Raw genomic sequence first — 23,309 nt, 5'->3', positions numbered from 1 at the left:
GTTTGGCCTGTTTGTCCAATATAGAGAGCTGAAGGACACTGTTGGCATTTGATGGCATACACAATGTTAGACGATGAGCAATTAAATAGTCCCGAGATGGTATGTGTGATGTTGTTGGGGCCAGTAATGGTGTTGTCCGGGTGTATGTGGCAGCAAAGTTGGCATCTGGGTTTATTGCAGGCTCTGGTGCCAGTGTCCGTGTTAAGTCTGGTTGTAGTATTATTGTGGGTTAGGAGTTGTTTAAGATTGGGTGGCTGTCTGTAGGCAATGAAAGGTCTTCCTCCCAGAGCTTGAGAAAGAGAACTGTCATTGTCCAGGAGAGGTTGTAGATCTCTGATGATGCGTTGTACTGTTTTAACTTGGGAGCTGTATGTGATGACTAGAACCGACCTTTTTTGGGTCTGTCTTGCAGCAAGTTCTCTCTGGGTATCAGTCTGGCTCTGTTGATCTTCTCACTATATAGAAGGATCTGGCAACTTCTGTTTCAGTGTATCTGAAGAAGTGTGCATGCACATGAAAGCTCATACCAAGAACTAACTTAGTTGGTCTTTAAGGTGCTACTGGAAGGAAGTTTTTTATTTTGACTATGGCAGACCAACACGGCTACCTATCTGTAAACAAACTTGTGAGGTAGGCCAGGCTGAGGGGGAAGGGTGTCTGGTCTCCCCGCTCCAATTTTAGCCTCACCACAGGCGCCATAGGTAGGCCAGGCTGAGGGGAAATAATAATAATAAATTTTATTTATATCCCGCCCTCCCCAGCCGAAGCCGGGCTCAGGGCGGCTAACAACAATAAAATAGTGCAACATTCTAAAAACATTTCATTATAAAAATTAATTAAAATCAAATTGATGGCAACCATAAGCTTAAGCATTAAAAGCGTTCTCTGTACGGTTTTGCGTGAATTACGTTTAGGTATTGCCCTTGCCAACGTCTGGCAAAGCTGCTTTTCACGCGTGAAAGCTTATATTGTAATAAATTTATTGTAAACTCTCACTTTTTCTTATCACAGGGTAATGTAGTTGCTCCTCTTGAGGTTACTCAGGCCACCTGAGGAGTATGAGGCCTTGCAGAGGTTAAGACCTATTGTAAACATTTCTATACGGCCAAAGAAAAAGCAATAAGGGTGGGAAACAAAATAATCACTTAAATTACATCACTAGCAGCAAAGTTTATATGTCAATAATCAAATTAATACGCAATCAACTTTACTGGATCACACATCAGTGAACGCCTGAGAGAACAAACGTGTTTTAAGCTGGTGTTTAAAATCCAGTACTTTTAAGTGCCTGTTTAAATACATGCTGAACGTGAAAAACAAAAGAGGTACCCCATGTTCTCTTAGTTTGGTACATTAACCATGGTACACATAACACCTGCCAACTCAGGGTAGCCATAGATGCATATGGTGACATAGATCCTAATCCATGAAAGCTTAAACTACAATAAATCTGTTAGTCTTTGTAGTAGAGTAGTCTATGTGGTACCCTCCAGATGTGAACTGCAACTCACATCAGCCCCAGCCATCATAGTCAGTGGTCAGGGATGATATGAGTTGTCCAGAATATCTAGAGATCAGGTTGGCTGAACCTGTTTTTAGGTGTCCAAAATAATGTTTTCCAGATGTAGCCTGTACTTGTTGCATCAGAAACAAAAGAGTCTTATGTCACCTTGAAAGACTGCTGTAAGCTTTTACAGACTAGAGTCCATCAAATGTTGCAGACTGAGACAGCTAATCTTGTGGAGGATCTAATGTATGCACATCCCTACTTTAGAAGGATGGGGTGCTATGCAACATTTCACAGAGGAAAATAGAAACACCTCGAGGGGCAGCTATGTTAAAATGGCCACAACCAAAACAATGGGACAGCCTTGTGTCTCAAAGATTACACGTTCTATTCTGCCTCTCTGTGTCAGAAAGTATTTGCTTTTTAATTAATGCTGTATCCTGACAAGATATGACTTTTCATGAGGTGGATTATATTTCCAATGAAGGTTGGAGCCTATTGTCTGCAAAAGTGACTGATCACAGTATCCATTATAGTCAAAAGCAGATAGGGCATTTCCTTGAAATGTTCTAGGTTGTTTCTAGAATCAAGTAGGATACCTTTTGATTTAAAACACCTGTTACTGCTAGGCCACATATAGGTTTCTAGGATTTATGTACAGTACACTTTTGCAAGAGGCTTGAAGTTAATTCAGGCAGAGGATATTTTGTCTAAAACCCAAATGTCTATATATTTGTCCACATTATCTAGTGTAGTATGCTGTCTCCAGAGTACTACTCTCTGCCATCTGTTCTTGTGGAGCAAAGGAACAACAAACTAATCTAGATGCCTCTAGCAATTGCACTGTATACCACATTATAGGGGAAATTAATCCCCAGCTCACTCTCAATTTGCCTGGAGGACAATTAATTCCTGTTTTCAAATGCGGCGATTAATCAGTTGTATGGAAGTAAAGTCTGCCCACCAAATCTTTCCAAGGGAATTTTTAATAGCTCTCTGAGGCAATCCTACCCCCGTTAGAGTTGCCAGATTAATTACAGAACTAGGCTTTCGTAGTTACATGGGGGGGGGGGGGAGAGATGGGTGGAGCCTAGAAAACAGGGAGTTTGGCACCCTGTTGTATTTTTAGCTAGGAACCAACTCTTCCCTTTTTTCTTGTGGTTCCTGTAGGACTGTGAAAAAGTGAACATACTTGTATGTTGATCATTGCAACTATGGACGCAGCGTGGCCATATATTGAGGCCCAGTATATATTTTTTCTGGAGTTAAATATAATATTCATACAACGTGATAGTATATTTAGCTCATACAGATATAAGAATGTAGTTCAGGTTGTAATTTGGTAATCCATGTACTTAACTATGTAATGCACTTATTAATAGTTGAGATTATGTATAAAAAGTCAAAACAAAAAGTTGTACATTTATTTACTTAACAGTAGTTTTTATACTAAAAGATGACTTGCCCACCACTATCAAGTTGCAGGGGAGTGTTAGTTGTGTTCTATCACACTCGCTTGATGCTCGGGTAATGCTAATGACCAGTCTGAACTGAGTACTTGGCCTAGGCCCTAGAACAGGCATAGGCAACCTCGGGCCGCCAGAAGTTTTGGGACTACAACTCCCATGATCCCTAGCTAACAGGACTAGTGGCAAGGGATGATGAGAATTGTAGTCCGAAAACATCTGGTGGGCCGAGGTTGCCTATGCCTGCCCTAGAAGAACCCAGCTCAACACACAGGACTTCCATGCAGCCTTAAGGGTTCCACATCAGATGAGACAATGGAGAAAGAGTTCCCCTAAACCAGCCTTCCTCAATCTGTGGGTCCCCAGATGTTGTTGAACTGCAACTCCCATCACCCCTAGCTAGCAAGGCCAGAGCTCAGGGATGATGGGAGTTATAGTCCAACAACATCTGGGGAAACGCAGGACACTTTAAAACTACTTGCTTTCATGACAGGAGCTTTGTGAAAAACATTTGTATGTCTTGCTAAATTTTCAAGAAATAAATCATTGATGGTGGTTCTTATGTACAATGAAATGACACATAGATTCTTTAACAAAAAAATGCACATTTCAATTGTTAGAATGGCAAAGAAAAGAAAAGCTGCCGACATGAAGACAGAAAAGAAAAAGGAAGAAATGAAGCATCACTTGGCAGAAAAGAAAAAGGAAAAAATGAAGCATCTCATATCAGAAAAGGAGCAACAGGTTGATGAACCTAAGTTGAAAAAACAGAATCTGGAGGTGAGTGAACAAGTATGAGTTTGTTGAACTTGCATATTTTCGTATTTGCAGGAGAAGATGCACATCTTGACACTGGAAAATATTTGCAAAATGATAACTTTATTGGGATAAGTGCCAGGGAAAGCATGTTATCAGTTTTGGAAATAAATGTTTTCTTGTTGTGATGCACTGAATGAATAAAAGTAGGCAAGGAAAGAAACCAACTAGCTTTAAAAATCTTATATCTTGACCTCAAGCATGTACCTAGGCGCCTACAAAATGTGTGCACACAGTTCTGTAGTTAGGTAGTAACGACTATCAAGTCAAATTTCTAAATATATTGTGATACTTCATCCTCACAGATGCAAATATGTGTAGGGGCAAAAATATATAGACACTTGTGTAAAAATGCACATGTACAGGATTTGCATCAACACACAGATTCTGAGTGAGGGTAAATATAGTAAAATATACATGTAGGCAATGTTACTTAAGTTCTACAGTGTGTATGTACACATTTCTCATAAGTGTAAATAAAATGCTACATGTGACATGCTTGAAATCTGAGGGAAGTTGGGAGTCTGTTGCCATTTGCTGTCCAGACACTATTGGAACAGCTCACACTTGAAGAAAATGGGTGGAAGATGGTTGACTCTCCTCAAGTGTTTTCTGCACTGTCTGTAATAAAGTTATTTATATTCACCTTTTCAGCTCCAAATTTTGCTGTTTTTGTTCACTGAGTAATTTGGTGATGTCTCAGAAAGGAAAAGTGGAAGGAATACTCTTACCACCCATCAGATGGTATAGTGCACATCTGTTTACCTAAAATAAAATATTTATGCATTAAAAATGTAAGATGTGAAGCAGCCCTAAGATGCTGCCCTTTGTTCCACAATCTGTCCCTTGTTATCAGGACCTGACTACCCATCCCAATGTTCCTGCTGAGAGGAAATTCCTCATATGCCCCCTACTTCCCAGCTCTGTAGGCTGTGTCATTTGCTAAACAGAAGAGGCCAAGAGGTTGCTTGATATTGGCATGTTGTTTACAGCAAGGTTATATGCTGTGTAGTGGTAACAGTTTTGAAAAGTGCCAGTATATTACAACTAGAGTATAAGATTAGTTAGAGAGAATGGTGGTTATATAGCTGAAATTCTTGGTTGTCATTGAGGAAACGAGGTTTGCTCTTTGGTTTCTATAAATGATGTTTTTGATTGATTGGCAAAAAGTCAACATTACTATTTAATTTTAAAGTTGGGAAATGCATTGCTATATGGTTCATTTTTGATGGGGAAAGATATTTCACTGATTCATTAGGTTGCTGCATATAGCTGTGATTTACACAGCTTTTCTGTCCTCACATTTCCAATCTCCAAAGTGTAAAATGCAAATTTCTAATTGATTTTGGTGCAGAGCTGTTTAAAAGCAAGCTGAAATATTTCGTAAGTGAACAAGTTCAATATTATGTTGACCATACTTTTAATGAAATTTGTTCCAACAAAAATTTTGCTCAAATAAGACTAGTACATTTGCCTGTAAGACATGTTGACCTTTCAGAGCAATCTTTCTTTATTGATTTTTCATCTATTCATTTCCTTCCTTTTACATTATATAGCAACAAGCAACTTAAGTACTTTGCTAAGCATTAGTATGAATGGCTTTAGAGGCCACATTGGGTTGAGGTAAATAATGATCCCGATCTTGTAACAATGCTTAAGAGATAAGGAGTTGGTTGTGGGGCCATGTGTTCCCTTCCGCCTTGAGCACAATTTCTCCTGCCTTTTCCTTGCTAGCCTGAACTGTGAGTGTTACATCAGCACTGCCACTGACTAGCTGAAAGCAAGTTAACCAAAGTTTGCTAATCAGTTGCAAATTCTGACTAAAAGGGAACCTTAGTTGCTGATAACAGAGTTAAAATATGTCTGTTATAGGTAGTTGGAGAGGGGGTGCTTGTATACCTTCACACAAAACTAATATTTCATGCAATTGTAGAGAAATATCAGCCATGTCTCATTTTTAAAAAACATAGTAAGAGGCACTTAAGTGTTGTGGTAGGAGTTATAATTGCTGCCAGTCTCATCCCTTATTGAGTCAGATTACAGGGGGGGAAATTGATGGTTGACTGCAGCTTGTTATTAAAAGGTTTGCATTATTTTTCATCAACAGAAGTTGATCTACCAAACATAATTGCATTGCATAAAGATGTGTCTTGATTTGCAGCACCAGCATGGCAGTTGCTTTCATAAAAAGTTGGCCATTTGTGGAGTTATAATTACTTCTTTTATCTCTAAACATGAATTCTAATGGGAGCCTTGTCAGATACAAGCAGCTGGAGGCTTTGGCTGCAGTACAACCATAACCTGGAGAATTTGTGTTATGTTCATATTGTTTGACCTTTACACAGGCCCTGATGCCATTGACTATGATAAATGTTTATGGGATTTGGCCATATTTGTGTAACTACTACTGCTTGGCAGGGTTGAGGGGCGTTGATGGCTAATAGCTCATCACCTCTGTAAGACTTCCCCAGAGGAGTCTCACAAGGCTCCCTTTTTGTCCCCCTTTCTGAGATCTAGCAACAATTGTTTGTTTCTTCAGAACTGCTGAACTACTCTATGCTGGGTTGTGCTTGAGGCATCTCTAGCTGCATTTGGTACAGAATCCAGTGGCTGCCTACTTCATGATAGGGTTGTGCATCAAATCACCATACCTTTGAATACCAGTTTTGAAATAACATTCTGATGAGTGTTTTAACAAGGCAATATGCCAATGAACAAAAGGTGGACACTCAACAGCTTCCCAGGGGGTAGCTCAGCTGAACAGATAGTTTACAGATACTTTGCAGATAATTTGCACGCAGGGTGTCTCCAGCTTTGTTCTCTCTCTCTCCTAACAGAGAAGAAATGATGATAAGCCTTCCCACAAACCAGCAAACTATTTCATCTTCACCAGTATCTTTCCACTTAGAGCTCAGCTAATTATGCACAGCCTGCTAAAAATCCATCAGGAACTCCCCCCCCCCACAGCTGGACAGAGATCCAGTGGCAAAGTAAAGAAAGAAGAACCCCATGAAAGCGTGAGCAAAGGATATTTTTGTATAAAGTATTCACTATTCATTTTTTAAAATGTTTGAATTGCTATGACTGTTCAGGAGAGGCCAACATAATGGGGGATCTGGGCATGGGCAAGCTGCTCAGGTGGAGAGATCAGCTACATATGTCTTGATTCCAGTCATTGATGTGAAGCTTTTCTTTTCTTTTTAATATAAAAAAGACAGCTTCTGAAAATGAAATTTCAAGAAAGAATATGGATGGGTGGGGCTCTTCCCCCTTTTGTGTCACTTGAAAACAAAAACAAAACAAAGAACTGGAAAGCTCTTCTTTCCCCCCCCCTCACACTCGCCCCCCGCCGGTGAAAAAAAGAGGGGGAAGAGTTTTTATTTTTATTTTCTGGTGGTGTTTATCTTTGTTGTTCCCTCTAGATAGCTTTCCTCCATGTAAAAAAGGAAGGGTTCTTTTTCTTATTTAAAGGAGACTATCATTTTTCTTGCTTGCCCACCCTCCCTCCCTCCCATTATAAAAAGGTAGAGATTGGTGGAATGAGGACTGTTGGGGGGGAGAAATGAAGGTGAGAAGATTTAGCTGGCTGCCTTATGCTGAAATGGGAGGTTGGGTATTATGTGAGAATGATGGGGAGGGTGTTTTTCAGGTAAGCAGTGAAAGCAAAGGCGTGTCTACTCACAAGCAAGCCCTACTGAATTCAATGGGGCTTACTCCCAGGAAAGTAGAAGTAAGTTTAGTTTAACCCAATGGGGCTTATGCATGCACAGATTCCACTTAGACCTCTGAGTGGGGAAGCAGATGCAGCTTGACTAGTAAATCACTTAACTACTCTTAAATTAGTTGAAAATATATTAAATATATTACAGTGGTACCATGGTCCTTGGAATGGCTTGGCTCCTGAACAAATTGGCTCCTGAATGCCTCAAACCTGGAAGTAAGTGTTCCGGTCTGTGAACGTTTTTCGGAAGCCGAATGTCCGACGTGGCTTCCGCTTGAGTGCAGGAAGCTCCTGCAGCCATTCAGAAGCCACATCTTGTTTTTCGAATGGTTTCGGAAGTCGAATGGACTCCCGGAATGGATTAAGTTCGAGAACCAAGGTACCACTGTACATAGAAGTTTATTTAGTATGTTTTTAAAAAATATACTACTTCTTTACATTTTAAGGCCCTCCAAGCCACAGGAAGCCTCGTCAAGGCCCTCAGCTGCTGCAAGGAAGCGTGGCGCACCCTTTGCTGCCACAGAGAGGCCTAGTAAGGCCCTCCACCACTGCAGATATATATCGTGATATATCAAGATAGCGTGCTATTTTGCTGGTGATACATCACCGTAGAGCTATATCATGAAAATTAGATATTGCCCAGATATTGCTCTATAGGGTTGTATGTATAGCTTGTGATCTAAGAACCCTAAGTGGCTTGGGTGTTGTATATCTCTGTGTCTTCTTAAAACCATTAAAATAATTTGAGAGCAGTGGCAGAAAAGTTTTATATGGTTTTGTTCTTGTTGTAACTATGTTATCCTCCTTTAGTCTTGATGAAAAGGAAAACAAAAGGCAAATACTTGCAGTAGACATAATTTATATATTGCACTCATTCTATTCAATACCTTAAGTATTCTTACATTCTTCACTAAGATCAAGCATTTCTTTTTTTCCACCCACATCTTCCGTGGATTGAATCCTCACCTGTTCATTCAAATAAATGGAAGAAGCAGATGGGGGAAGCATTGGGGGAAAGAATGGGAATAGCTGGGGCTGCTTTATTGGTCTTTAAAGGAACTGAGTGAATATTTGGGTTGCAAACCACCATCTTTAGTAACCTGCTATTTATCCCATGTTAAATGGCTGTTTATAGGAGTAAATTCAACTTTCTTAAGACCCTGGAACCATTTGAACACCCTATATGAGGGAACCTGCTTTCTGTGAACAAGACTTAAGTTACTCATGGGGGAATCTGGATTAATTTGGTACATAAATTGGCAACACGTTTATTTGTTGTTGCTTTGCTTTACTATTAATGAAGTATTCTGTCATGACAGCAAATTGAAGAAAATGTACAAAAATGTGTTTGAAATATTTGTATGCATAGATAAGAATGAATAATTTTGCATTCCTTTGAATATTTTTGTAATGGGCTGAACAAATTTCCCAGGAAAGCATATTCACAGCTGGGAAAACAGCTCCTACTTTGAAAATGGTTTTCCCAGGCAAAAAGCTTGCATCTCCAACTGTTTCTGGTATAAACACAATATTTTGTGTACTATTTAGCAGGGTTTCAAAAGGTTAAGAATTCTTCATTGGGCATTAACCAACAGAATGCAGCAGCATCTATATAAATGTTGTGCTGTAGTTTTGGTTTCTCACTTCAAGCTAAGATCAAAGTATAGGGAGACGGGGTGAGAAATGTAGTTCCCTTTTTGTGCTAGACATGATAGTGCGTTCATTTTTTAAATCCCTGGAAATCAGTCAGTTAAACATTGTCACTTTATATACATGTTTTTATTAGCCCATGTTTCTCTAGGGAGGGGAAGGTTCAAGATGGCTACAATAAAGATAAAAATACGGTGATGCAGTCAGTCAGAACTGATTTACTTAAATTCAAAGGCTATAGCTATATTCATTTTCCAGCTTAAGTGAGGTTTGCATCCAGAAAACAGCCCATTGTATTGTTGACATTGAGAGAAAAAGGTGTCTTGCTGCCAAGTTTTCAAATACATTTTATTGTAACTGGTGATTGAATGCTGCCTTTCAGACATTCAGTGGTTACTCTTGTGAATTATCTTACACTTTATTTACCATTACTATTTAAACCCTTAGCAGCAGCCATCGAGTATTGATAATGTTGGGTGTTCTGGATGTCCAAGAAACAGCTATGAACAAAACTTGTCAAGGTTCTTTCCATTTCTGCTCAGGGTCTGCGGCTCTCATCTACCTTAAATGATCATAGAGTTAAGTTTACAGTTTGAACAAGTAGTCTCATATAGGAAGGTATGTGAAATCTTTTGAATGTCTAAATATAAGACATGTGACATTTAACCAAAAGATTTATTTTAGGAAAGAAAAAGCAACCTAGAATTGGCATAAAAGTTGCATAAGGATATAAAACTGTTCCTTCAGTTGAACAGAAGTTCATTTTTAGAGCAGGACGGAGTGCTTACTTTTCTTAACAGATTTTAGTAGTCAAGAGGCTGAAAATCAAGATTCCTGCTTTTGGGAGCCAGGAAGCACCCTGGACTCTTCAGAGCCAAAAGCCCATAGAAACATGAATGGACAAAGGAGGAGCAAATAGCAGTCAATCTTGATAGGCACACCCTATCCTCAGACCAAGAAGTAGCTCTGGCTCTGCCTTATGCAGGAAATCACTGTACAGTCATACCTCGGGTTGAAGTAGCTTCATGTTAAGTATTTTTGGGTTGCGCTCCACGGCAACCCAGAAGTAATGGAGTGTGTTACTTCTGGGTTTCGCCGCATGCGCAGACACTCAAAATGACGTCACACACATGCATGGAAGCGGCAACACGTGCAGTCGCGTGTTACCTTCTACTCAGGATGCGAATGGGGCTCCGGAACGGATCCTGTTCACATCCAGAGGTACCACTGTATGGTGTAGTGGTAAATCCTTAAGTTCAGGCTGTATTCATGACAGTCCCCATAGCCATGCCCCCCACAAGACTACAACAAAAGCAATATTTTATCCAGGGCAGACTTTCTTGCTTAGCCCCTCATCCCCTTGCTTAACATCTAGTATGACCACTATTTTGCCTCAGGTTGGTTGGCCAGAATAAAAGAATTTTGGTTTTCTAAAAAATAAAAGTGGCAACTTAACTCTTACACATACTTGGTAATGTAACCCCTTGGCTTATTTGGTTCGTTTCTCTCTGAAAAAAAGCCTATTTATTTGGTTTGTAGAAGATTGGCAAATAACGTCCCAGGAGATGACGTTATCATCCCTGCTCTATTGCATCACTGCTTATTACAAGACAGAGAAATTGACGGCTCTACCTCCTGCCATGTTGGTCATTTGCTACTTTGTGTCACAGTGACACAAGACTGGAGAGCCAGTCCTGACATTTCATTTTAGGGCAAAGGTTCCATGTCCTGTGCATATGAGGGTTCATGGTAGGAAAAGCTTAAACAACATCAAAGATTGGGAATCCAGGCAGTCAGCTTTTCTCCTGCCACAGGAGTGTCTTGCACAGCTACTGAATTCAGTAAGGATACTACATAAGGAGGCTCAAGGATGAAGTGCTAAAGAAATTAGCAGGTTATTTATTTCTCTCAGCTGCATACACATACAAAGTACTGAAGGGGTAAAAGTATCTTTTTTATATTCCAACTCATGAGATTGGACTACATGACCCTTGGGGTCCCTTCCAACTCAGAGAATGGCAACCAAGATTTATTTTTTATTATTTGTTTATTAAATTTATATACTGCCCTTCCCACATATGCATTTAAAAGGCTGTAGAATAATCAGCCAAAGCCTGGGAGAAGAATGTTTTTGCCTGGCGCCCAAAAATATATAATGAAGGCGCCAGGCAAACCTTCCTGGGGAGAGCATTCCATAAATGGGGAGCCACTGCAGAAAAAGGCCTGTTCCCGTGTTGCTGGCCTCCAGACCTCACTTGGAGGAGGCATACGAAGAAGGGCCTCAGAGGATGAACAGAGTCCAGGACAGTTTATATGGGGAGAGGCTGTCCTTGAGGTACTGTGGTCCTGAGCCTTTTAAGGCTTTATCGGTCAAAACCAGCATTTTGAATTGGGTCTGGAAGCTAATTGGCAGCCAGTGCAGTTGGGCCAGGATCGGTGTAAAACTATCAAAAGTCTGGAAATCAAGCCTTGTGAGGAACAGTTGAAAGAACTGGGTATGTTCAGCCTGTTAAAAAGGAGACTGAAATGAGATATAATAGCCATCTTTGCATATCTAATGGGCAGTCACATGGAGGATGGAGCAAGCTTTTTCTCTCTGCTAGGGAGGGTAGACCCGAACCAGTGGATTCAAATTACAGGAAATAAGATTCCAACTTAACATCAGGAAGAACTTTCTGACAGTAAGAGATGTTTAGCAGTGGAATTGACTTCTTCAGAAGGTGGTGGAATCTCCTTCCTTGGAGGTTTTTAAGCAGACGTTGGATGGCCATCAGTCATGGATGCTGGAGTTGAGATTCCTGCATTGCAGGGGGTTGGACTAGATGACGCTCGTTTCCCTTCCAAGTATACAACTCTATGATAATAATAGCAGAAGTTCCACAAGCCCCACTCTCACATTCTTGGAGTATCAGACAATTTTTGATCAGTGACAATATTTGATTGGTTAGTTGATAAGCATGCCAACCCTAGCTGCTTTTAAATCTATTCCTACATTTCTTACAAGGGGAGATCCATTTTAAGAGGGGGAGAGAGATGAATGTATAAGGGATCTGGAAAGGAAAAAGCTAATTTTTACAGTCTTGATAATAAAAACTCCTATGAAATATGATAGCATCAAAAATAAATGTGACAGTGGTTTAAAAATCTGGGATTTTGAGGAGAAGCATTGTATTGGCACTCCTGAACTATGGTTCATATTATCATCCCAAATAACACTATAGAATTCACCAGAATTTCTTGTAGTAAGTCAGAACAGCCCCTAAGAGCTAATAAGATGAAACTGTGCTGTCTCAGTTCTTCTGAACAAAACAGAGCTGGCAGCTTCCTCTGTTGCCACCTAGGATAGCTGGCTCAGCAGACTGATGTTTATTCTTAGCCTCTAGCATTGCTGTATCCCTAGGTGAGGAAAGGAGAAACTATAGTGAAATGTAAAATAAAGGGTTGAACTGTTTATCATATATGTTTGATCCTTGTATTACTGTTTAAATGGGAACACATTTAGAATCAGTCTAAATTTAGATGAGTGGAGAGTATATATAGTTCAGGGACAGAGCATCTGCTTTACATGGACATCGTCTTATGTTCAATTCTTGACATCTCTAGTTGAAGATTCTCAGGTATTAAACCATACTGGATAGCTGGGCCAATTGTTATATGTTCTTAATCCCAAGGCCAGTATCTTCCATGTTGAAATGCATCTGAGGTCATAAATGATATGATTGAAACCCTGCTGGCATTGTAACTTGAGAGCTCAGTCTTACACCCATTTAGAATACCTGTGAAATGGAAACAAAAAAAATAATAATATTTTGTTTCGACTACGGCAGACCAACACGGCTACCTACCTGTAAGTGTGAAATGGAGAAGTTGTTGCTTCATAGTTTATACTTGCTACACTGAAGACAAAGCTAGACCTATTATTACTCTCACAAATACTTTCACTATAGCAGGCAACAGAAGTTACCAGCTGATATTCAGTCAGTGGATGCATTGGAGAACATGTCAGCCTGACTGCAAAATTAATGCATACTTTTTACCTTCCAGTAAAAAGATGTTGTTTATCCGCGTTTGCAGAGGCCATTACCCATTTATACAAATTTCATTGATTTGGCTGCAGGCTTTTAACACTCTGAGAGGTCACCTTAGATGCTATATAGAACATTGCCTCTGGCATCTATTGTTGGCTGCTTATTGGCTCCACAAACAGTGCCCTTTGATTTTATTATTATACTGGGGAAATTTCCTTAATTAGTTCTGCTTCAGAGTGAAAACTGTATATAACTGTTGGTTGTCCTCATGGATAAGTGTTCTAAAACTAGCAGCTTCATTTAGCTGGTCTCTTGACATACATTCTGAATGTTTCTACTTCTGTGTTGCTTTCAAGTGGCATCAAATGTCATTGCATGCTTGTTTTGTTGCTTGAGTGCCAAAAGGCTGACTTTGAATGACATCCCACATACCAGACTTTCCACAACTTCAGGCATCTTTTTGCACAGATATTTTCTCATGGGCTACTTCCCTTGCTGTTCTTCCAAGTTGCAGACATAGCTTTGCTACCTCATTCACAACCATGTAGTATCTTTGCATTAGCAAAAGCAGTTGTGTATAAGTGAGTTTTTAATATTGTTGGAACTTGGTTTCACTGTAAAATTACTGTGTTCTTGTTACCCTCTGTTGACCAACACACTCTGTTCTGACGACTTTCAAGTGTTCCACAAACAGCTATAACTGTGGGTGGGAGAAGAGAGCATGCTGTTGTTTTAACTTTTACTCCTCATAATACTGGAAAGATTCCAGGCAAAATCAGCTAAATACATCATTTTTTCAGCAACTGTACAGATGCTTATGACTTTCCCACAAAAAATCAAAGGTTGCCTTATACTTTATAAGAAAAGAAGCAGCAACACTTAGCTTTCATATCTTGACCTGTTCTTATCCAGCTGGGGTCAGGTCTAGTTATTGGACTGAATAAGCCTTGGTTGCCCTGATAAATTACCTTTCTATCAGAAGATGGACAAACGATTGCAACCTTGTTATACTTTCTTGATCTGTCACCATCTTTTGATACCATTGACCTTCATATCCTCCTGAACTGACAGGGACACTATTTTACAGTAGTTCTGGTCCTATTGTCATAGTTTATTTCAGAGAATAGAATTAGGTAATGATCTCTTGACCCCCTGGCAGTTATGCTGTGGGGCACCGCACCAGAAGGTACCATTTTGCCTCCAGTGCTATTTAACATCTACATGAAACTTCCAGATTATTATATTTTTCATTTAAAAAGTTGTAACTAAAAAAAATTACAACTGTAATTTAAAACATACAGAAGGTTAAAATTGCAATAAAATAGACTAAAATGCATTGAAACTTCTGCAAAATTTCTAAACATTTGTGTAGGCTTGTCTAAATAATAATGTCTTCAGCAGGCCTCAAAGACTGCAATGCACTCCATGTGGAGCTGTCCTGGAGATTGACCCAGAAGCTGCAGCTAGGGCAAAATGTAACAGCTTAGTGGCTCTCTGGGGTAGCATATCAGCATCATATTATGCCCTTGCTGAAATAATTGTACCGGTTGCCACTTAGGTCCCAAGCCAAGTTCAAGGTGCTGGCTTTGGTGTTCAGAGTTTGCTTGAGACATGACAAGGATACTGTTTCATTGCTTATATATACATCATATCACTGCATTATTTAGAAGAGGTACAGGTACCATATTATTAGGAGGTCCTTTCTGAACCATATTGCAACCAAGTCTTTAAGTGTGACAGCACCTACTTTTTGGAACTCCTTCATGTTTCATATCAGACAGACACTGTCTTTAATGTATTTTCTGTGCCTGTTGAATACTTTCTTCTTTCCATAAGCCTACTAAGTGGACATGGAGTGTTTGAGACCCATCGGCTACCCTCACCTGGTTTAGCTGGCCAGTCAAAACCATTGCCGGGTTGTCGCTGCTGTTGCATGCTGACAGTTTCTAGGAGCCACAGGTGAGAGCTGATTGCAGGATGGGGACCAAAGGTGGAGAAACTACCCCAGAAGGAGCACAATGTGTTCCGTATCAGAGGTATTACCCTCTCCTAACACTCCATACACCCCATAGTAATCATCTAGTTTACTACTCAGAATTATACCTGCTTGGTAACTTTGATAATGCTGCCTGGATCAGCTGCAAGTGACTCTGATCTCCTGTGTGTATCATGTATGCGCATGTGAGACTGTGGGGTGACTACACCTGCTGCTGATATGCAGCTCCTGGACCCCAACATGTTAGTCTCCTTGAATTACTGGCTCCATGGGAAGCTTCATAAATTTAGATTTTTTTTAAAAAATGAAAGCACATCTTGGAAATTTGTAGTGAAACTTTTTGCTTTTTTGTTAGCTATGTGCCGCAGCCCTAGTCAGGATCTAAGTCTTCCTGTCCTGTGAGATCTTTGTGGATGTCATAATATAGCACAGTTCTGGAGGGTACAGAGCCCTTCATAGAGTATATATCCTAGAAGGGATTGAAAGTCAATCACATGGGCAAGATAATCTTCTGAAGCTCCGAAATGCAATCAGAATTTAGTTCCATGCCTAGCCTGTAATCAAGGGTATGATCAGCAGAACAGGCAGACCCCCTCCAATAACAGGAACATTACCTAGTTTAGTGCAGCATCTCTGTGATTATTTTAACATTGCTTGAAAAGGAACTAGAGCATGCTAAACCTGGATGTACAAGAATGTTGTTTTTCCACACTCCAAAGTAGCTCTCCAATACTTTCTCCATGTTGCTTTCCAAAGCTCTCAAGACCTTGCAGCCTGTTAGTGACAAGCATGAGGAGGTTGAAGTCTAGGGAGCTAAGCCCAAAGGAGGCAGTCAAGGGTCAGCCAAGGTCCACTTTTCCCTTAAACTCAAATTTCTTTTCCCGTAGAGTGGTCAAAAGGGAGTGATTCAAGTCCAGTAAGAAGCAAACTTTTCTCCATCCTGGCAGGAAATGATGAAATCATCATAGTATGCAAATTGTATTTACAAATAGATGTTAATATCCATATAGGAAAAGGTCTCTCTAATTCTGACTGTCCAGTCTCTGAGCCAGTTTTGATGCTAGCTCTCCTTGTTCATGTGTACCTCCTCCCCTCCTTACATATAGAGTGCGGTGCCTTATTTACTGGCAGTGCCATCTTTCCGTGATACCATGATGAAAGATTTTAGATAAGAGAATTAGGGAGAATCTGCAGTAAATTGCAATTCATGAGATATATTCTATATTACCAATGGCACGGGTGGGGCTGTGGGTTAAACCACAGAGCCTAGGACTTGCCGATCAGAAGGTCGGCGGTTCGAATCCCCGCAACGGGGTGAGCTCCCGTTGCTCAGTCCCTGCTCCTGCCAACCTACCAGTTTGAAAGCACGGCAAAGTGGAAGTAGGTACCGTGCACTGCTCTGGTTCGCCAGAAGCAACTTAGTCATGCTGGACACATGACCCGGAAGCTGTACGCCGGCTCCCTCGGCCAATAAAGCGAGATGAGCACCGCAATCCCAGAGTCGGCCACGACTGGACCTAATGGGCAGGGGTCCCTTTACCTTTACCTTACAAATAATATTTGTTATTTTCAAGTATTGTACAGTAAATAATTCTATTTTATGAATGGAAAGGGAAGTGGGAGGGGGGCCAGTTACTTATTGAATCTCCTGATTGCTGTGTGAATACAGGTATTGAGAGTGAATATTGCTTGAACATGCCCAGGATCCAAGTATTCTGGAAAAAAAGTTGATTCGAGTTAGTGGATATTGCAATACCCAATAGCAATGTATTTCCCTACCCTGTAAGAAGAAGGTCCTCATTCAGGGCTCCAAGTTGCTTGGACCAAAAGATGTGTAGTGGTATTTGACATCTGGGAGAATTTCAGGAGAAGAAAAGTGAAACAAAACACCTTCCCACATGGCCTTTCTTTGCTACCCTATAAAGCAGTAGACAGCTCAAGGTGATCTTAAGCATTTAATTGCTGTATAATGCAGGAGGTGTTCTGAAGAGTGGAACTCGAAAATGTGTTCATTTTCCTTTTCTTGGAAACATTCCTATATAGTGCAGGAAGAGAAATATTTTCTGCTTTAAACTGATGGCACGCATACCCTTCCAGAATACTTACCATAGGCTACATTGAGCTAGTAATTTCCCACTTTTCTCCCGGAGTCCATTTTCCTTCCCCCACCCTCAACTGGCACACTAACATTTTGTGTCTCAGCTCACTCACAGTCTGTCCTGGTTCTTTTAGAACTTTTCCTTTGTCTCCTGAGGTGGAGGTGAAATCTACCCATAGGGGAAAAGCCATAGGATTTAGCACAATGGGGGTTATGCATCATTTGCCCCCACAACTAAAGCATAGTGAATACACAGGAACTCCTATCTTTCATGTTAAATGTGGTCATGGAAATTTCATCTTCAGGTAACAGGATGAGTAATAGAATATTTCTTATTTCTGTAGGCACAACTGTCGTCCACATTCCATGAGTTAAGGAAGTTCACAAACCTTTGAGCCATTTTCAATTGTTTTTTTAAATACCGTTCTTTCCTGCTGCAAACTTACATAGTTCTGTATAACTGGAGAAGTCCCTTTACCTTAGTTTTGGGTGGCCCTGTTTCACTTACAAGCTGATAAGCACTCAACTGCCTGAGTCCACTATTAAACGGGAAGATTCTTGGTGATTCAGGGGATTTGGAAGTAATAAAAGCCTAATAGCTAACTGTAATAATTAAAAAACAACAACCCGAAAGAGAGGTCCATTGTAAATCTAGATTGAATTTCTATTTTCTTAATAGTTTGTGCAACAGTATGTGTCTATTAATATACAGTACCATGCTTTCTACGCTGTAGCTGTTTTCTTCACCAGGTTTGCAAGCTGATATTCTTGGAAGGAAGATCAACAACTCTCTATATCTGTGACTGCATCTCTGTATCAATATGTTCTATTGAATTTCCCTATTATTGCAGTTTTACTATTTTGTTCAGGGCATCTAACATAAGGCAGGAAAAATAACATTATTTGAGAAGTATATTATAGTTAAGTTCTTCCTTAGACAGTTTTCTGCTACCTTATTGTTCACAAGTATGCAAATACAGCTGCCCCCCCACGAGCCTTTTATTAGTTTCTAACCTTAATGAAATGCAGATTTGAGTAATGTGTAATCTTTTACATATCAGCATAAAAATAGTACAAATCTTTGTGCATAGGACAAAGTATATGATTTTTCTATTAGCATTGTGATCAAGTTCCATTATGGTACCTTTAAATACAGGCTAAATTAAACTTCTGATTGCTCGTTGCTATCAGGAATAACAGATTTCAGGGTAGCATGACAAAACCGGTTTAAAACAGAGACTTTGGTTTTCTGTTCAATATACAATTTCAGTTTCTCTCTGAAAGTTTCACCTAGGAAGCTGTAGATAAGAGGATTCAAACAGCTGTTTGAGAAGGCTGCAAGGTTCACAATGTGTCCGGTTAAGGGATAGTTGTGTCTGAAAGACTGGTCCCTTGATGAGGTTTGCTCTGTCTTTTGAAGAAGTTGCACACTTATGAAGACATTTTCAGGAAGCCAGCAGATGAAGAAGACAAGGACAACAGCAAAAATCATACGAAGAGCTTTCTGTCTGCGTATCCGCAAACTTCTGTGCTTGTGGGCTCTTATCAAGACTCTTACAATTAACGAATAACAAAGGCCTATAATAGCAAAAGGGATGATAAACCCTAAGGTTATTTCTAGCCACTGAATTTCTTCTACATCTGCAAAGCAAAAGGAAACCTCCCCAGCATGTTGCAAATGTACAGCTGTGAAGGGCACTAGTGCTGCCGAGATAGATGCCAACCAGATGAGGCCACAGCTTAATCTGGCATGTTCCATGGTGCGAAATAAGTTGGACTTCATTACTTTTGCTAGTGCTATGTATCTGTCAAAACTCATCCATGTTAGGAAGAATATGCTGCTATACATGTTGATTTGAAGGAACAATGACATAAAAGTACAAATTATTGTGATATCGTAATACTTTTCGTCAAGATTAAAAACTTCGATGAGAGAGTCAGCCACCAAAATGAGATCTGCTACTGCAAGGTTTATGAAATATAAGTCTGGAATAGTCATCTTTTCACGAAAACTTATGTTCACCACTAAAATAAGAATGTTTCCCACGAAGCCAATAGGAAAAAGGAATATTGTGTAAAGGCATGATAAGAAAAGACCTATAATGTATTGCTGGTGTTCTGATTTATCCGAGAGGCTGACAGTTTTGTTTTCATTGCATAGATATGATCCATTTCGTTCAAAATATGTGCTGTTACAAAGTACTTGAGATGCGGATGCTGTGAAAATTTCCATGGTATGCGCCTCTCTTGGGTATATCGCTTAGAACTTCAGTACCAAAGTGTTTAAATTGTTGGTGAATCCAAAGAGATCTGTAGAAGTCATATTTTGTATTCTGCAAAGGCAGAATCAGTTTAGGTCAAGACTTGCAGAATTTCTACAGTACCTTAAGAAAAGTGGTAAGCAAGAATCAATTGATACGTTCTATAACACAGGAACTTTTGTATGGTAATGATGATTTCAGGTGTATACATATTTCTTCTATTGTAATCTTGCTTACAATTTGAAAGATGCTGAATCATAATAGTTCTGTTTACTTCAGTTTAGCAACTAATGAATCTTGTTTGACCTGCAATTAATAAAAAAGAAAATAATTAATCTCCTTCCTGAAAAAATGAAAGAGTTCATTGTTTATTAACATGAATGGCCTTAACATCTGTTCATGTATATCCATGATGCTGTCTTTGTGAATTTAGTTAGATGAACCACAAATATATGAATGTACATGTTCAGTGTAAATGTTTTTGGGATCATTTTAGGATCTATATAGTGGCAATGAGCAAAACATCTTTTTGGCATTGCTCTTATGAGAAAAGGATAAAAATCAGGAATAAAGCCAGTTTTGGAAGAAATAAAAGATCAACTTTCTGTTGTATCATGTTCTTTGTTTTCATAGATAATTATAGAAATCTTAACATGTAACCCCCACAGCACATGCTTTGGCTGCAAAACTGATAGCTAGATTCTTACTCTATTTTTCTCACAGAGGCTTAAAAAAAGAGAGGCTCTTATAAGTCCGCACATTTCAATTGCTTTTCAATTGTATAACAAGTCTTTGGGGAATGAATATTTATTTCTAAAGCAGTTACCTTTTCTATCTATGTTGTTAAATGATTTGTGAAATTATAAGGAAATAAAAATAAAGCAGATTACCACAGATGATTAAAATCTTGAACTGGATTATGTAAACCTTGTTGCCAAAAAGCCATGTGCAGCTAAGGTTCTTACAGCATTTTAAGTATATGGAAGTGGAAACACATGTAAATAAGATGTAAACTCTGTTTGGCCTAAATATCTCTGACCTAATTTTTGAGCCAGATTGAAATATTACATACATTTGATTATTGAGACCTATCAGCCTAACCTCTTCCAGCGCAGTTGGTAGTAGAATGCTGTGTGCATCTCTGGTTGCCTGATCTGAAAAAAGCTATTGAGGGGATGGTGAAGACAATAACTGGTTTAGAATCTCTATGAAAATAGACTAAAGATAAGCTATTTTTAGTATAGAAGGTGGAGGATCAAGGTAGCAGTGGCAACATGATACAGTTTTATAACATGAAAAGTGTAACCAGAATACCTTTCCAAATAGTTCTCTCCATCCGATTAAATTGATTGACATTAATAAGTGTTTATTCTTACAAAATTTGTTACCACAAGCTGTGGTGATGGTCACCATCTTAGATGTCTATAGAAAATAACTGGAAGGATACATTTATTAATAGTGATTAGTCATAATAGTTTAAAATAAAAAGCCCAAGTTTTGAAGTTGTATACGTCATGAGTACCAGATCCTGGGAACATGCACCAGAGAGATACTTATTTCCCTCTTGCTCAGCTTTTGAATATCCAGAAGTAGCCGGTTGCTATTGGAGACCAAATACATGCCTACCCAGAAGTGAGTTGAATTCAGTGGAACTTACTCCCAAGTAAATGTTCATTGGTTTGCAGCCTTAGCCTGGTCTTAGTCTTAATTTTTACTATTTTATATGAAGGCATGCATAAAGTCGTTTCAAGGAGTTTGTCATGTTTATTTCCAGAAAGAAAATTTATTTTCACTTGTCCAAAATAAAATACTGTGTTGTTGAATTACGATGAGGCTTGTAACAACATCTTTTCAGATTAGTTACTTTTTTGGGGAAAAAATGCATAATCTTGTAAAAAAAATGATTTTAGTAGTAGAGGGTTTAAGAATAACTCAGCTATTTTTTAATTTGCCAATCTTTATAATTATTGTTTCTGCAAGGTAGAATAAATTACTTTTATACATCACTAAAAAGCAGGCTAATGTAAATATTGAAGGAAAACTATATTTTAAATAGTAGTGCATCAGTGGCATTCTGATAATGCTCTGGGTTCTGCAAGAAATCTAAACGATTTCAACAGCGTTCATTATTTTAAATTGTTCTTTCCATCATGTGTTTTTAGGATTCATTTTACCTTACACTAATGTGTATTCATAGGTTTTAACTGGTCTTGAGCTGGTTTCCTCCTAACCACTGGTTGGCTAATTTATGTTTAATCACATCACTATCACCACCACCAATTACAAAAATTAGTGCTATTCAGATTATTCTAGATTGAACTGAAGGCAGTAGTGTATTGGTACAGTTAATTTAGAACTGAATAAACACCTGCATTTTTAAAAGATTGTTTACGATACTTAAATGGTTTATAGCAACAAATCCAGGTCTTCCTGCAAGTCTTACCACTATAACAAAGCTTTATAGATTCTTGTAGTTTCTACAGTTTTTGTTGAGCTGACATCATTTAAAGGCTAAAATTAACTCTGTTTCTGCTGGTTTATTTCTCTTTGCCAGTTCAATTTGTAAATTTTAAAAAAACAAAACAACATGTTGAGAGACGTGGGATGTTTGCCTATTTTCATCCCTCTTTTGCTTTTGGGATCCTACTTCAAATACAAAAATAAACTCAGATGCCAGTACACTGAGCACCATTTCACAGATTCAGCTAGAAGAAGCACCTTCAGCATATACCACTGCTTGGCTGTACAAGTATTTAGCAAATGCAATTAAAAGAAAAACAGAACTCAAAAGTGAAGAATGATTCTTTAACACATGCTTTAATAACTAGAGTGAGATATTCCTTGGCTGTACAAGCGTATAGCAAATGCAATTAAAAGAAAAACATTAAAACTCAAAGTGAAGACTGATTCTTTAACACATGCATTAATAACTAGAATGAGATATTCCTACCCTCTTTCGTGAGTCCTGTTTTCCCTTCTTAATCGCTTGCATATTTCGGTCAGCTCAAGAGGTATTCCCATCGTGATGTATTGCATTGTGGTGTTCATCATCGCTATCATTTTCCTGCAACAAACTTAGCTGTACCATACATTCAATGTGTCGGTGCTGCTTCTAAATCGTGATGCAGCAGGTGGAGGCTTGGGCTTCATCTGCTGCTGAAGGAAGCTTGTTGATAACTGCACAAACACCACCTGGCGGCTGCTAGAATTGCTCTGCTGACTGTGGGAAAAGAAGTCTTGAACAGCTACGTTAAATCCTGTTTTCTCAGTGGAAGGGACAAGACTATAGTGCATGTCCTCAGCAGACTTTTTACTCGGTGTGTGTTTGTTTGTGTGAGAGAGGGGAAGAATAAAATACTCATTCCTTTCTTAAGCAGCAGCACCCAATGCCTCATTCAAACTACTTTTGAATGTTTTGAAGCAGGGATATTACACCAGGTTGGAGTGGGTAAATCTTGTTTAAAGGGGGAAAGCTCAAAATTCCACTTGGCATGCCTCCCAAACCCATGGCAGCTTATTGGATCCTGGCCACAGTTGGACATGCTGAATTAGAAAACTTAAAATAGAGAAAAAAATTGGGATTTCTGCGGGTCGTAAATGACTTATATTATATTAAAATAGTGCTTAAAAAGCACAGTATACTTGTAAGAAGTTCAGCTTTCTGAGGATTTTTTCATTTTAGAAAACAAAAAAACTTTCTAGTTCTTACAGTTGTGAAACTATGCTTGAAAGTTCTGCTGCATGAAGTTGCCATATCAACACCTAC

General features: G+C 39.1%; 2 protein-coding genes across 5 annotated transcripts in view; one reads left to right on the top strand and one right to left on the bottom strand.

Moving 5' to 3' along the window:
- Positions 1-23,309, top strand: part of CHLSN (cholesin) — a 144,991-nt gene that overhangs the window by 971 nt on the left and 120,711 nt on the right. For all 4 annotated transcript variants that reach the window (XM_081169756.1, XM_081169759.1, XM_081169758.1 and 1 more), the window contains exon 2: positions 3,594-3,753. In XM_081169756.1, coding sequence (XP_081025882.1) covers positions 3,595-3,753 — 159 coding nt within the window. In that variant the 5' untranslated portion in view covers position 3,594. The remainder of the gene's footprint in view (positions 1-3,593; positions 3,754-23,309) is intronic.
- On the bottom strand, positions 17,983-22,937 carry GPER1 (G protein-coupled estrogen receptor 1). The gene is made up of 2 exons (XM_081170977.1): positions 22,494-22,937; positions 17,983-19,849 (listed from the first exon to the last, which is right to left on the bottom strand). Exon 2 carries the CDS (start codon positions 19,513-19,515, stop codon positions 18,445-18,447), a length of 1,071 nt encoding a protein of 356 aa, XP_081027103.1. The 5' UTR covers positions 19,516-19,849; positions 22,494-22,937; the 3' UTR covers positions 17,983-18,444.

This window comes from Podarcis bocagei (assembly GCF_964188305.1).
Source record: "Podarcis bocagei genome assembly, chromosome: 14".
NCBI classification, from domain to species: domain Eukaryota; kingdom Metazoa; phylum Chordata; class Lepidosauria; order Squamata; family Lacertidae; genus Podarcis; species Podarcis bocagei.
The sequence above is the reverse complement of the archived record's forward strand: the minus strand, read 5'-3'. Positions and strand labels throughout refer to the sequence as shown.

Excerpts from the sequence above, each read along its gene's own strand:
- GPER1 (XM_081170977.1), bottom strand. The coding sequence starts at position 19,515 with ATGGAAATTTTCACAGCATCCGCATCTCAAGTACTTTGTAACAGCACA.